The sequence below is a fragment of the Aedes albopictus genome, chromosome 3 (assembly GCF_035046485.1).
Source record: "Aedes albopictus strain Foshan chromosome 3, AalbF5, whole genome shotgun sequence".
Lineage (NCBI taxonomy): Eukaryota > Metazoa > Arthropoda > Insecta > Diptera > Culicidae > Aedes > Aedes albopictus.
In genome coordinates this window covers 29,381,586-29,396,103 of record NC_085138.1, presented here as the reverse complement: position 1 = coordinate 29,396,103, position 14,518 = coordinate 29,381,586, and the positions used below count along the sequence as shown (strand labels likewise).

General features: G+C 36.9%; 2 protein-coding genes across 5 annotated transcripts in view; both read right to left on the bottom strand.

Annotated features, from left to right (window-relative positions):
- The window catches only part of LOC109419125 (uncharacterized), a 319,242-nt gene that overhangs the window by 145,888 nt on the left and 158,836 nt on the right, over positions 1–14,518 (bottom strand). The gene's annotated exons all lie outside the window — the stretch shown is intronic.
- The window catches only part of LOC109426187 (uncharacterized), a 252,441-nt gene that overhangs the window by 120,844 nt on the left and 117,079 nt on the right, over positions 1–14,518 (bottom strand). For 3 of the 4 annotated variants that reach the window (XM_062842937.1, XM_062842936.1, XM_062842942.1), the window contains exon 2: positions 10,055–10,263. The exons of the other annotated variant lie outside the window; for it this stretch is intronic. Coding sequence is in view for 1 of the 3 variants with exons in the window: in XM_062842942.1 (XP_062698926.1) it covers positions 10,055–10,058 (4 nt within the window). In the remaining 2 variants the exon portion in view is untranslated. The remainder of the gene's footprint in view (positions 1–10,054; positions 10,264–14,518) is intronic. 4 annotated transcript variants of the gene reach the window in all.

Here is a 14,518-nt window from a genome sequence, read left to right as displayed (position 1 = left end):
TTGAAATAATAAATTAAAGTTGCATGTTTCAATTAATTCGTAACTAGCGCCGCCTACTGACAGAACCTTGAACCAATCATCTAATCAACTGAGCGGCCGTAACCAACCTAACAACATCGCCGAAGACATCAAATTTCTAAGTGATCTGAGTCCTGAGATATATGGAATATAATATTTGTTTGCTCACTAGCGCTGCCTTGTTGTGGAATTTTGAATCAAACGGCTCATCATTTGTTAGTTCTTGACCAGCCAAATAATATTGCCGAAGACACCAACTCTCTAAGTAACCAGGATGATGAGATATTTGGTATAAACATTTCATCAGTGTTACGTCTGTTTGTCTCTGGTATGACAGATATCACAGACAGCAAGACGTAGCACTGGCGAAATTTCCGTACCGTACATCTTAGCACCATGATTACTTAAATATTCGGTATACTTGGCAAAGTTGTTAGGCCAGCCAAGGTTTTACTGGTGATGGGCCGTTTGATTCAAAATTCCACCTCTAGGTAGCGCTGACGATAAATTAATTATTGTATAGCGCATTTAGTTCACCACTGGACTGTCGCACTAGTTTTCACGAGTGCGAAAACGCTAATAAAAGTGCGCGATTGCATCAAATCAACTCGGTGTCTTCAGAGCACTTATTCTCTATAGATTGAAGAAATAGTGCGCCGAAGACATCAATCTGATTTGGTGCAATCGCGCACTTTTATTTACGTTTTCGCACTTATAATGTAGCAGTTCGCAGTCCAGTAGTGAACTAAATGCGGTATATTCCATATATCTCAGAACTCTGATTACTTAGAAAATTGGTTTCTTCGGCAATGTTGTTTGGTTTATTAAGGCGTTTCAGTTGATTAGCTGATTGGTTCAGGATTCTGTCAGTAGACGGCGCTAGTTGCAAATTAGAAGAAGCATGTATCTTTTACTTATTATCTCGAATATATTCAGTAACCTGCAACTTTCTATAATATGTAGGGAATATTCTCAAATTTTATCTGCTAGTTGCACAACTATAAATGGTACAAATTTGAGCTCGATTGGATAGTTTTACATGAAGTTGGAGCGACTCTAGTAAAATGTTTCATATTTGAGTATTCTTTGTTAAAGTGCTATATCTCTGGATTAAGTGAACCGAATGAAATTAAATTTTGCACATTCATGACTAATATATAGCTCTTTGAAAAACCTTTGACTTGATTTAAATATGTTCAAAGAAAACTAAATTACGGCTTTTTGATTGCTTTACGAAAAAATAAGCATTCATTTCCATAATTTTGCAAATGTGTAACTTGCGCTTCCTTGTGGCAAAATTTCGAAACAAGTGGAACATTAACTGTAAGCCCTTGACGTACCAAACAACATTGTCAAAGACACCAACTTTGTAAGTGACCAGAATTCTGAGATATATTAAATTTAAAATTTGCTTGACCTCTAGCACCGCCTAGTGGTATATACAAAAGCATGCTAAGTTTTAAAAATTGCCTAAAACATTTTTAGCAAGTTGTATCCTTTTATAAAGTCCACCAAAACTATTTTGATTACTTGTTCCTCAACGAGTTTGATTTAATTGGTGCAAATTTGGGCTTGATTGATTATTCAACTTTACACGAAATTAGAGCCTTTCTATCTATATCTAGTTTTTGACTTCCGTTTATCAAACTACTGTACCTTAGGACTAGTGAACCGAATTAAATTAAATTTTGAAAGTTTATGACTAATGTATTGGTCTTCATGTATCGTTGGACTCGACTAAAATATGACCAAAGGCAAAAAAGTTGCAATTTATTGAAAACTTTTCGAAAAATTGTAATGATTCGAATGTTTTATCCAAGGGCTGAAAGTCTCTTCAATAAAGACAAATCAATCAAATCAATCGAATGTTTTATTTTTGTAAATTTGCTATAACTTTGTAAAACATTCTGATATTGTATAGAGAATATTTAATCAGCAGATTTTTGGATAAGCCACACTTGATTGACCGTAATCATTTCACAATAATGAAAAAAAAAAGAAATGGCAGAACTTGGCAGAAACATTTTTGTCTTCGTAAATACGACTCTAGACCCATTGTGCACTGAAAAGCCCGCATCCAGCAGGTTGCTGTTTGCAAGTGGAAAATTCCATGTAGACAATAGGACGCGAAGCTCAGCAGCGAAGCGAAAGTTATTTTTAGACGCAACCCGGTTCAACTTCTCGGGTTTGAATGGAGGTGTTTGTGTGTAGTGGTATGGAAGCTATGAAACCGTGTAGCGCATCTTAATACAACGAATGGATTATGATTTATCACATTTTCTGTACGTTTTTAATACATAAATTGGTAGAAAAGGCATATCTCAATTTTTGGTAGCTTTTCTTGTTTTGCGTGTAGAATTGATTAAAATGTCACAAAATTTACAATTTGTTATTGATTCTATTATATATTTATGGTAGAATTTCTACAATAGAAATATAACGTATTTTGTAGCTTCAAAAAATACACTATAATGTGTTTTCAGTTGTTCTCATCTACCTATACTTTCTCTATACAGTGTTGCCAATTTCACTGTATTTATCAAAGCTTTCGCAACAACTGTAAAGTTTTTTTATTTGTTAGAATTTATGCTATTTTTGTTGGGAAAAGGTCACGACGTAAAACTATTGAACATTTTTAAATCAACTCAATTTTTTAACCCTTCAGGACGCGCGTTGTTGTATAAAGTACAACATTACCAAAAAACCTCGCTCTTCGTTTACAGCGCGAGCGCGGTGCAGTTTCGGTTGCTTGATGGCGCGCGTCCTGAAAGGTTAAATATGTAAAAGGGCCCTTCAAAAAATGAACTTAAGTTTCTCTGTATTAATGAGATTTTTAACTCGGGCTACTTTATCTCGGGCTCTGGATCCATGCCACATATTGTACTTTTTTTCTGTACTTTATTGTACCTCACTGAACAAATTTTGTCTGGGGATTCCTTCGGGAATCCCGTCTATCGATTACTCCATAAATACCATTTGGATATCTCCCGAAATTTCTCACAGAATAAGAAAAAAACTCCTGGAAGATTCCAATGAGAAGTTCCTAAAGGAATCCAAACAGAGGATTTACACCGGAATTCCTATAAAGAATTTCTACAAGACTTCCAGAAGGAACTTCTGAAGGATTCTCACAAGAATTTCTATAAATAGCTGTAGGACGACTTGCAGAAGAAGGAACACCCGGAGGATACCCAGAGGAAAATCTTGAAGCATTTCTTGCAAGAAGTCTGGGAGAATCCTCAGAAGACACTCCTGAAGGATTCTCAGAGGGAACGCAAGCAGAAACACCAAAGAAAGATGATTCTAGAGGAAATAAAGAAAAAAGTCTTGGAGGAGAACTCCTGCAAGAATAACTAAACGAGCTGCTAATTGAATCCTAAAAGAAATTCCAAACAATCTTGAACGAGTTCCAGGTAAATTACCTGGAGGAATACCAGAAAGAACTCTTTCAAGAATCCCAGAACTCCTAAAGTGAAAATTTTGAGGGAATCGCCGAAAGAATTTCGGGTGGAACACCAAAAGTAATTAAATGAAGAAATATCAGAAGGAATTTCTAGAAAAAAATCAAAAAATATTCTTGAATTATCGTAAGAACTTGATCGAGGATTCGCCTGTTTTGGGGATAACAATGAGGGCCCATATAGCCGAGGTGGTAAACGCACGGGTATTCAGCATGACCATGCTGAGGGTGACGGGTTCGATTCCCGGTCGGTCCAGGATCTTTTCGTAAAGCAAATTTCCTTGACTTCCTTGGGCATAGAGTATCTTCGTGCCTGTCACACGATATACACATGCAAAATGGTCATTGGCAGAGGAAGCTCTCAGTTAATAACTGTGGAAGTGCTCATAGAACACTAAGCTGAGAAGCAGGCTTTGTCCCAGTGAGGACGTTACACCAAGAAGAGGAAAGGAGGAGGGGATAACGATTGGTGTGAGGTCGGCTTTGCAGTCTCGGATCTGTTTTTTTGTCCCTACGTTTCGGCAATTGCTGGTGCCTGCTTCAGGGAAAACGATATTCATGATACCCTGAAGAAGGCATCAACTATTGCCGAAAGGTAGGGGATGAATCCTAAACGATCATTTTACAGATTCGAGACAGCAAAGCCGATCGTTCCCAGTCAACACGAAGTCGTATATGATGCAGAACAAGATGCTAAACTGGAGGCCATATGAGAACATGCTTCCACTTAACCCCGTCCCCGAGTAAAGGTACGCTTATCGCCTTCTTCCATTTTGCGATCGCGTTTCTTTCTTGGGAAGCTTCCGAGATTATTTCATGGGAGGCTTACGAGATTATTTAATTCCTACCGATTTCTGCTAGTTTTTCACGAGGATCTTCCAGAATTTCATCTAATGGTTTTTTCGGTATTGCTCCTAGAGGATTTTTAGGTTTAGTAAAAAGTTTTTAATAGCTCATTATATTAGTCATATATGATCAAAATTCTATTGCATTCGGTTGGTTGAATCCGGAGATATAACAGCTCAAAGTTGGCTATCGGATAATTATACCTTTTTCTAGAATCTTTCTAACTTCATATACAAAAGCCCGATCTTTTCCAAAATTGGACCACTGATATAGATGAACTCACAGTAAAAATTTGAGAATATTTGATGCCTTTTTTGAAAAGTTACAGCTAGTTGAACATTTTTTGAAAAGTGAAAATTTTACCTGTCTGAAATATTTTGAGTATCCCCTGTATACACAAGAACATCCGAATGAACTTTTGGAAGTAATTGAATTGCTTATACTACCCGGCTTCTTTAGTGATTAAACTCGTATATGTTCTTTGTCAAAAATTCAGTAATTTTTCTATTTAGTGCCGTAACAAGATACAAATCAATATTTTCAAATTCTTTAAAAGCTTTTCAATGCTCATGACATTACAGATGAGTGCTCGATATAATGTAACTCATTAATAACAAACATCTTGAAATGCCGCTTCAACAGTGCATCAGAACTTCAGACGCACAAATATCAAGAAGCAAGCGTCAAACAACAGTGCATTTTATTATTCTGTTCTTGCTCACTTGTAATAAGCTTAAAATAAGAAGATCAGGTGCGCTGGTTTTGTTACCGGAGAGATCTGTGCGCTCAAAATCGTGAGTAGGTGCCAAAGTCGGCCATTTTGGGATTCTAGCAAGTTTATCCTTAAAGACATTTTTCGAATGAGTGTAATCAGTTTCGTACCTTTTAAAAGGCACGAAACTGAATACACTCATTCGAAGAGGGTATTCTGCTTAGAGGGTTCGAAAAGTCGGAACAAGATCTTAAAGACATGTTCAAAAATAGAATTCCTAACAGCTTCTCTCAAAATTGTACCTCTGTGGCAGCGTTGGCCTTGGTTTGGACTTTCTCTAAGGTTTTTTAGTGCTTTTTGGAATTGCTGCATGATATTTTTCATGAAATTCTTCCCGTGATTTCTCTCAGAGCTTTTCCAGGCTTTTCCTCGTAGTTGTTACCAACCGGGATTCCATTTTAGGGATTTCTTTACAAATTACTCCCGGAGTCATTGTAGGAATTTTTCTAGGAAGTTCGGAAGAAACAAAAACTGTGACATCGCGAAAAAAATTGGGATTAGTCCCAGCAGTAAATATTAAGTAAATTTAAAGAGGAACTTTAAAAACCTCTAAAAAAATCCTGGAAGGAGCTACGGACGAAATCCCGCGTGGAAATCCAAGAGAAACGTCGTAATACTCTCTGGAAGAAATCCCTGGATGAATTTCTGAAACCTCGCCAAAAAACTGCAGAGAAACTGGTGAAAAGCTATCCCGAAAAGCATTAGGAGAAATTCCAGATGGGATTTTGAATAAGTCTTATTGGAACATCTCCAGGAGGAATCCAACGAGAAACTTGAGAAAACCTCTGATAAAAATCCCAGGAGGTACCCCGGCAGAGATGCCGTAAAAAACTCTTGCAGAAATTCTGGGAGAAATTTTGGTAGAAACCCCAGGAAAAACTCTTAGAAATCCCGAAAGAACTCCGTAAAATATCTTTAGAAGCATTCATCAGAATAACCAAATTAATCTCCAGGGGTCTCCAGCTAGCCTTGTGGATAAGGCTTTGGATCGCCAATCCGAAGACGGCGGGTTCGATTCCCGTTCCGGTCGACAAAATTTTCTCAACTCCCTGGGCATAGTATACCATTGTACTTGCCACACAATGTACAAATTCATGCAATGACAGGCAAAGAAACCCTTTCAATTAATAACTGTGGAAGTGCTCAAAGTACACTAAGTTGAAGCGAGGCAGGCCAAGTCCCAGAAGATGGCCGAAAAAAAAGCATAGGGAATTCTCAAAGAATTGCCAAAATTTTTTAACAAAATGGCAAAGAAATTCCCAAAAGCATTGCCGAATGAATTATTTACTGAAACCATTACCGAAAGAGTTCTCAAGAGGATTTCTAGGAAAACTCTGAAAATAAAATGACAAAAACAAATTTTGGGCACTTTTTGACATTTAAAATCAGACTGAAGAGCTGGCAATACTGTCTCGATTTGTATAACACTTTGACAGTGTAAAATTGTTGTGTTAAACTGTTGTCTGTCAACAGCCATTTGGTTGAATTCATTCATAGTTAGAGCACTTTGAATTTCAATATACTATAAACTACATCTGCTTATTGTGACATAGTACTACATATGGCTATAACCTTTTAACGGTTGGATCAAATTAAATGAAAGGTTCTCAAATGGTAAGTGTCTTGTTTCAACGATATCTCCGCCAACACTTAACCGTATTGGATGAAATTTTTTGGTATTAGCTACACATAATGTACTATTCTTGATAAAAAAAAGTCAGTTTTTTTGTGCACGCAATCAAAAGTTTGTGTGTCTCACTTTTTTCGAGTCCAGTCTTCAGTAAAAAAAAATACCAGAGAATACACCGGCTGCAGAGTAGTAATCCTCCATGAATTCACTGAGATCCAATCAGGAGCTCATTCTGGAATTTAGAGATTGATCTCTAAAAGTTCTTTCTAATATTTCACCAGATGTTCCTTCGAGGGATCCCCAGGAGTTCCCACTGAAACGACTAATTTCTTCCGGTGTTAATTCTGGGAATCGTCGAGAAGTTTCTTCTTGAATTCGTCAAGAAGTTTTTTAGAAATCCTCCAGCAGTTCCATCTGAGAATTCTTCAAAAAAAATTTTCTGTGATTATTCACGGAGTTCTTTCTAAGATTCTGGAGTCTTTCTTGGATTCACCCACCAGCAGCTTCGAGTATTCCCGCAGGAGTTACTTTACGGATACCTCCTGGAGCTTCTTCTGGGATTCCTCCAAGATTTTCCAAGATTGACCAGGAATTACAGGGGATAGATAAAATGATCGGAACAGGCAAAATTTTCACTTTTCAATAAATGTTCAACTAGCTGTAACTTTACGAAAAGTGCATCAAATACTCTCAAATTTTCACTGTCAGTTCATCAACTAGTTGTGTATCAGTGGTCCAAATTTGGGAAAGATCGGACTATTCTCAACGAAGTTATAAAAATTCTTGAAAAAGGTATAATTATCCGATAGCCAACTTTGAGCTGTTATATCTCCGAATTCAATGAACCGAATGCAATGAAATTTTCACCATTTATGACTTATATAACGAACTCTGAAAAACGTTTGACTTAAGGCGAAACTGGAAGCATTTCCTCACTTTTTGGTTTTTGATGTTTTATTAAATAACGAAGCAATATTTTCAAAATCAGTTTTCGTGCACATGTAGAATATGGATCAAGGTATCTTCTGAATTTTTTTTTGTAGTGGAAAATATTTTTCGTTTTTGCAGAAACCATTTTTGAACAAAATTTCACATAAAAATGGTTTCTGCAAAAATGGAAAACATTTTCCACCAAAAAAAATTCAGAAGATACCTTGATCGATATTCTACATGTGTACGAAAACCGATTTTGAAAATATTGCTTCGATATTTAATAAAAAATCAAAAACCGAAAAAATGAGAAAATGCTTCCAGTTTCGCCTTAAGTTGAAATTTTTAACAAGAGAAAAAGTTATAGCAATTTCATTTATTTTAAGATTTTTCTGTAAATTGGTGTATTTTTAATATGCGTCCCATGACCTTTTCAATTTATTGGTGGCTATGTTGTAACTTTCCTTTAAAATACATTTATATATTAACCAATTAGAGGAAAACTAAATGAACTATAATTTGTATCTTGGATTTTGAAACGGTGTTGAAATTTTGGATAATTTGGTGTTTTATTGGAAAAATAATCTAATCGTTATATATTTTTTTTAATCCGGAGATACAACAGCTCAAAGTGGGCTATCGGATAATTATACCTATTTCAAGAATGTTTATAACTTCAAGGAGAATAGCCCGATCTTTTCCAAATTTGGACCACTGATACACAACTACTTGATGAACTTATAGTTATTCACAAATTTGAGAATATTTGATGCACTTTTCAAAAAGTTACAGCTAGTTGAACATTTTTTGAAAATTGAAATTTTTCCTGTCCCGATCATTTTGTCTATCCCCTGTACTTTTGGAATTTATCCAAGAGTTTCTTCAAATGGAATTTCAACTGTGATTTCTTCCGGTATTCTTCCAGAAGTTCTTTCCGGAATTCACTCCTTCTTTTTAGAAATTCTTCAAAAGTCTTCTGGGATTTATGAAAGAGTTTATTTTGAGATTCCGGAGATATTCCGAAGTGGAAACCTTTTTTTTATTTGCGCAGAAAACGCGATTTTATATGGGCGATTCAATAGATATTTTTTTCCAGGGGTCTATCATGGATTTCTTCAGAAGTTTCCTCTGTGATTCATCCAAGAATGTTTTTCTTATGAGATTCCTAAACAGGATCCATATGGCATGCATCCAGGACCCCATCAGCTCCAAAAGGTTTAGGAAATGGGTTTGCTTTTGGAATATTATCAGAAGTACTTTTTCCGGGACTCTCAGAAGGAATTCCTGTTCTGTTTTTGAAGCAAACCTAGAACAAACATCTGGAGGAATTTTATTTAAAAAAAAATTGGGAAATAATGAAGAAATGTCGGAAGGCGTACCCTAAGTAATATGGGTAATTCCTGAATTGTTTAGAGGAGTAATCTCAGAAGAAACCCCTTGATAAATCCCAGAAGAATCTTGAAGAAATCCGTAAAGGGTAGGAGTGAGTTCCGAAAAGAACTGCTGGAGGAATACCGGAAGAAATCACGGTTAAAGTTTCCAGAAGGAGGAATCTTTGAAGGAACTCTTTAATCCCAGAAGTAACTTCTGGGCCAATCTTGGAAAATCCCACAAGCAACTTCAAGAGGTATCCGTTAAGGAACTCGTGAGGGAACCCTCGAACTATTATCGAATCATTAACTCTTACCGGGATTCTCTCAGTTAAAATCTATCTTTTTACAATACAGTTTATTTTCATTATATTAGAGCTCTTAATGTTTAAAATTCTGCTAAAACTATACAACAGAATCAACAATAGACTTTGATTTTTTAGGTCATTTCTATTGTTCATCCTATGTAAATGTTTAATCGGACAGCATTTCGTTGTCTTGGGTTATGCAGAAAATACTTTTTAAACTAATTTTTGAGAAAATTTATCAAAAATGATACTCATCAGAAAAAAAACTCTATAGAACATAAATAATATACCATTGTTTTCACTACACTTGAATACCGACCACCTTTTTCGCATTTTCAACCACTGTGCACCGAATCCCCGCGATCGTAGTGACACAAGAGCGCAGCAAGCTGCTGCGTCGCGACGACGACGACGGCGTGATCAACCGATCTCGATCCGATCTACGACGAGGACGATCGCGCATCAGCAGCAGCCGAGATCTATCGCTCTGAGAAACAGTCAGTCGGTCCGTTCCGTCACTATACGAACGACGACGGTCACTACCGTGGCAATCCCGCCGTAGTCGCCGTTGTTAATAATAGCCAGTGCGCGGTGTGTTGAGGGTCTTCTTGGAGGCGATCACCGCGCTCGCACGCACGCACAAGCCCTCAGAGAGGGCGCACGCCCGCCATGCCCCGTGGTGATGGATCTTGGGAAAGTAATGCGATGCTGTGTGCGTACCCATATCTTCTACGCCGTCGTCGTCGTCTTCGTCGCCAACGCCGGAGAGTCGACGGACGAACCGAGGACGTCACGGGTTACGTCGCTAATTAATGGTGCTGTTGGCTGGCTAGCTGACTAGCTTGCTGGCTACGTGACGCTATCCGCGCTTTGCCTGGTCTGGTTGGATCACACTGAGGCTGCTCCGCGGTTCCCGTAAATTTAGAACTCTGAAAACGCAGAAAGCAGAAAAGAGAATCGAGATTAGTCGCGTCGCTATACCTAGCGTATATGGGATGATGACTTTCGGTTTCATCTGTGAGGCAGTGGTTTTCAAATTCTTGAAGGAAATTGGACCTTTGAAAAACATTTAAAAAAGTTAACAGTTATTAACAGTTAGAAATGTAACAACAATCCATTGATTACGCTTGTAGATTTTAAGGCCTTTTAAATTACTCGTGGAAGTTTTTGGAGATCCTCGATCATCTTAGAAAATTATTTCTCTATAGAACTATACTCCTTGGACCTGTAGGACGCTATACTCTATTAGTAATTTGGCAACAAACCATTGATAACGCTTGTAGATCTTCAGGTCTTTGCTCTTGGAACTTGTTGGAGGACCTAGAACATCTATGGAATTTAGTTCCTTATATGGAATTTAGTTCCATATATATATAGAATTATATGGAATTTAGTTCCTTATAGAAAAATGGTTCTTGGACCTGTAGGATGTTACAATGTATTAGAAATGTAACAACAATCCATTGATTACGCTTGTAGATCTTAAGCCCTTTACTCGTGAAGGTATTTGGAGGTCCTAGATCATCTTTGGAAATTATTTCTCTACAGATCTATGCTTTATGGACCTGTAGGACGCTACACTGTATCTGTAATGTGGCAACAAACCATTGATAACGCTTGTTGATCTTCAGGTCTCTATTCGTGGAAGTTCTTGGAGGACTTAGAACATCTATGGAAATTAGTTCCTTACAGAAACATGGTTCATGGACCTCTAGGATGTTACAATGTATTAGAAATGTAACAACAATCCATTGATTACGCTTGTAGATCTTAAGACCTTCACTCGTGGAAGTTCTTGGAGGTCATCTTTGAAAATTATTTCTCTATTGAACTATACTCCTTGGACCTGTAGGACGCTATACTGTATCTGTAATGTGGCAACAAACCATTGATAACGCTTGTAAATCTTCAGGCCTTTACTCGTGGAAGTTCTTGGACGACCTAGAACATCTTTGGAAATTAGTTACAGAAACATGGTTCATGGACCTCTAGGATGTTACAATGTATTAGAAATGTAACAACAATCCATTGATTACGCTTGTAGATGTTAAGGCCTTCACTCGTGGAACTTCTTGGGGGTCCTCGATCATCTTTGAAAATTATTTCTCTATAGAACTATACTCCTTGGACCTGTAGGACGCTATACTGTATCTGTAATGTGGCAACGAACCATTGATAACGCTTGTAGATCTTCAGGTCTTTACTCTTGGAACTTGTTGGAGGACCTAGAACATCTATGGAATTTAGTTCCCTATAGAAAAATGGTTCTTGGACCTGTAGGATGTTAAAATGCATTAGAAATGTAACAACAATCCATTGATTACGCTTGTAGATCTTAAGGCCTTTACTCGTGGAAGTATTTGGAGGTCCTAGATCATCTTTGGAAATTATTTTTCCACAGAACTATGCTCTGAGGACCTGTAGGACACTACACTGTATCTGTAATGTGGCAACGAACCATTGATAACGCTTGTAGATCTTCAGGTCTTTACTCGTGGAAGTTCTTGGAGGACCTAGATCGTCTTTGGAAAGTAGTTCTCTACATAACCATGCTCCATGGATCTGTAACATGTTACATCGTATCAGTCATGTAAGAACAATCCATTGAGTACGCTTGTAGATCTTAAGGCCTTAACTCGCGGAAGTTCATGGAAGACTTAGAATATCTTTGAAAATAAATACTCTTCAGTCCTTACAATGCTCAATGTACCCCTGGGATGTTCCAACGCATCGGTAATATAGCAAGAAACCATTGGCTATGTTTGTAGATCTTCAGGCCTTTACTCGCGGAAGTTCTTGGAGATCGAAATTTTAGGTCATGTTTGATTTTTATTTACAGAACAATACTCCATAGACCTGTGATACCGTTTTGAGGATGTTCAGACGCCTGCTTCAATGTTCTTTCCGATTCAAAAAAATAAAGTCATAGCATGGAAAATTAGATTGAGAACCACTGCCGCATGTGCAATGCCTTTAGTATAGGGTTGGTCCCATGGCTCCGTGTATTTGGCTTTATGCGATTATGTTTGTGTACCAACTTCCTCATATTTTCTAGTTATATGGTGCGAGAATGCTACTGTACCTACGTACCAACTGTGATGGTGCGTATTGGATGCAGTAGGAGCCTGGTTGGTTAATGATTCGAGTTAATTGAAAATTGTTTTATTTTTCGTTTGCTTGCTTAAGGCCGTCGCGTCGCGTCGTTCCCAGGCGAACACTTTGCGGGGTCGGTTAGAGGGCTTGTCGTCCGGGTATAGGCATTTCGGTGCAGTATGATGCTGTGTTGTAGCTTTAGGGGTATGATGGCGTAATTATATTGATCCAATTTATTTACTCGATTTCAGTTAGTCGGCATTTATGATGACGATGGCAGTGTGACGATCCTCTGTGGTTTAGTGAGTTGAGGAAGAGATGTTTTCGTTAATGAGATTGTTTTTTTTTTTTTCTTTATGAGCTAATTACCAAAAAACTGAAATCTACAGATTTTTAGATTTATTTTAAGGACTCAGTAGCGATCAACAATGCGATGTGATCTGTGATGTGAAGACAATTCGTGTAGTCTTATTCCAGTTCAACCCTTTGGGGACGGATAGGTCATATTAGCGTTTCTTCGATCCCGCAAGGAATTTATTCAGGTGTATTCTTTATTTAGCATTCGTTCTGATCTTGGTAATTATTTATATTTTTCCGGAATGCTTTTTCTGAGATTCCTCCAGTAGATCCTTTGTGTGTTCTTCCTTCCAAGATTACAAAAGTAACTTCTTGAGAAATACCGGAAAGAACTTTTTGAAACATCGAAGAAGGAATTCTTTGAAGAATCTGAGGAGGCACTTCTAGAGGATCTAAAACATATCGCGAATCTCAGAATCACTGGAGGAATTCCAGAATATATCCAAGAAAACTCTAGAAGGCATAGCACAGGAAAGTTTAGAAAAATCGCAGAAAAACCTTCTTGAAAAATCCCAGGATAAACATCTGGAGGAATACCAGAAGCAATTGCTGAAAAAATCAACAAAGGAGGATCCTCAGAAGAAAGCACTGAAGATCCTATTAAAACTTTTTCAGGAATTCCTACAGGAATCTTTCCACAAGATTATTTTGCGATTCCTTCAGAAGATTTATCTAATATCGCTTGGTTTATCCTTGACGTTCTTTTGGTATTACGCATATTATTCCATCTGCTTTTTTTTTGGAAATCCTCTCACCATAAATCTTCCATGATCACTTTTCAAGAATCCAGAAGGAACTGCAGGAGAAATCCTAGAAGGAGCTTCTTGAGGGATCGCATAACTTTTTTAAGAATATCTGGAAGAAGTTTTTGAAAAAATATTCTCCTGAAATTCCCAAAGGAACTCTCAGAAAGAACTCCATAATTCCATAATTGGAAAGGGCTAAAGACAAATTTGCTTTTAGGGTTTTATATTGATATAAAACCCTAAAAGCAAATTTGTCTTGAGCCCTTTCCAATATCAAGCACGTTTTCAATGTCAAGCACGTTAAGATATTAAAAAAGTAGTTGAGCCCATTAAGTTTCAATGGATTGTCATTAGGATTCTGGATACATTACTGTACGAGTTAATGCACAACACGCAAAAAAAAAAAAAAATGAAAAAGTTTTTTTTAGAAAATTTTTTTTCCTTAAAAGTGCCCATCTTGTGATGGATGGAGGAAAGTTAGGCAACTATATTGTCTTTCTTGGGAAAAAAAATTCAAAACATAAAATAGTGGGCTTTTTCTGTAAATTGACTTTTAATTTTGAAAAGATATTTTTTAGCGTGTAAAACATTTTTTATATTTTTTAAATATGTTTTCTTGAAAGCTTGGACAATTCCCTAAAAGTCCCCCACACATCACTTTTTTGTACAACTTATCATATTCGAGTTATATTTTTTGTGAAAAAAACGGCTAATGCGCAACACGCTAGAAAAATTATCATGAAAAAGTTTTTGTTAGAAAAATTTTTTTTCCTTAAAAGTGCCCATCTTGTGATGTATGGAAGAAAGTTAGGCAACAATATTGACTTTCTTGGAAAAAAATTTCAAAACATAAAAAAGTGGGCATTTTCTGTAAATTGACTTTTAATTTTAAAAATACATTTTTTAGCGTGTTAAAATGTATTTAGAATTTTTTAAATATTTTTTCATGAAAGCTTGGACAATTCTCTAAATGTCACCCATACATCAC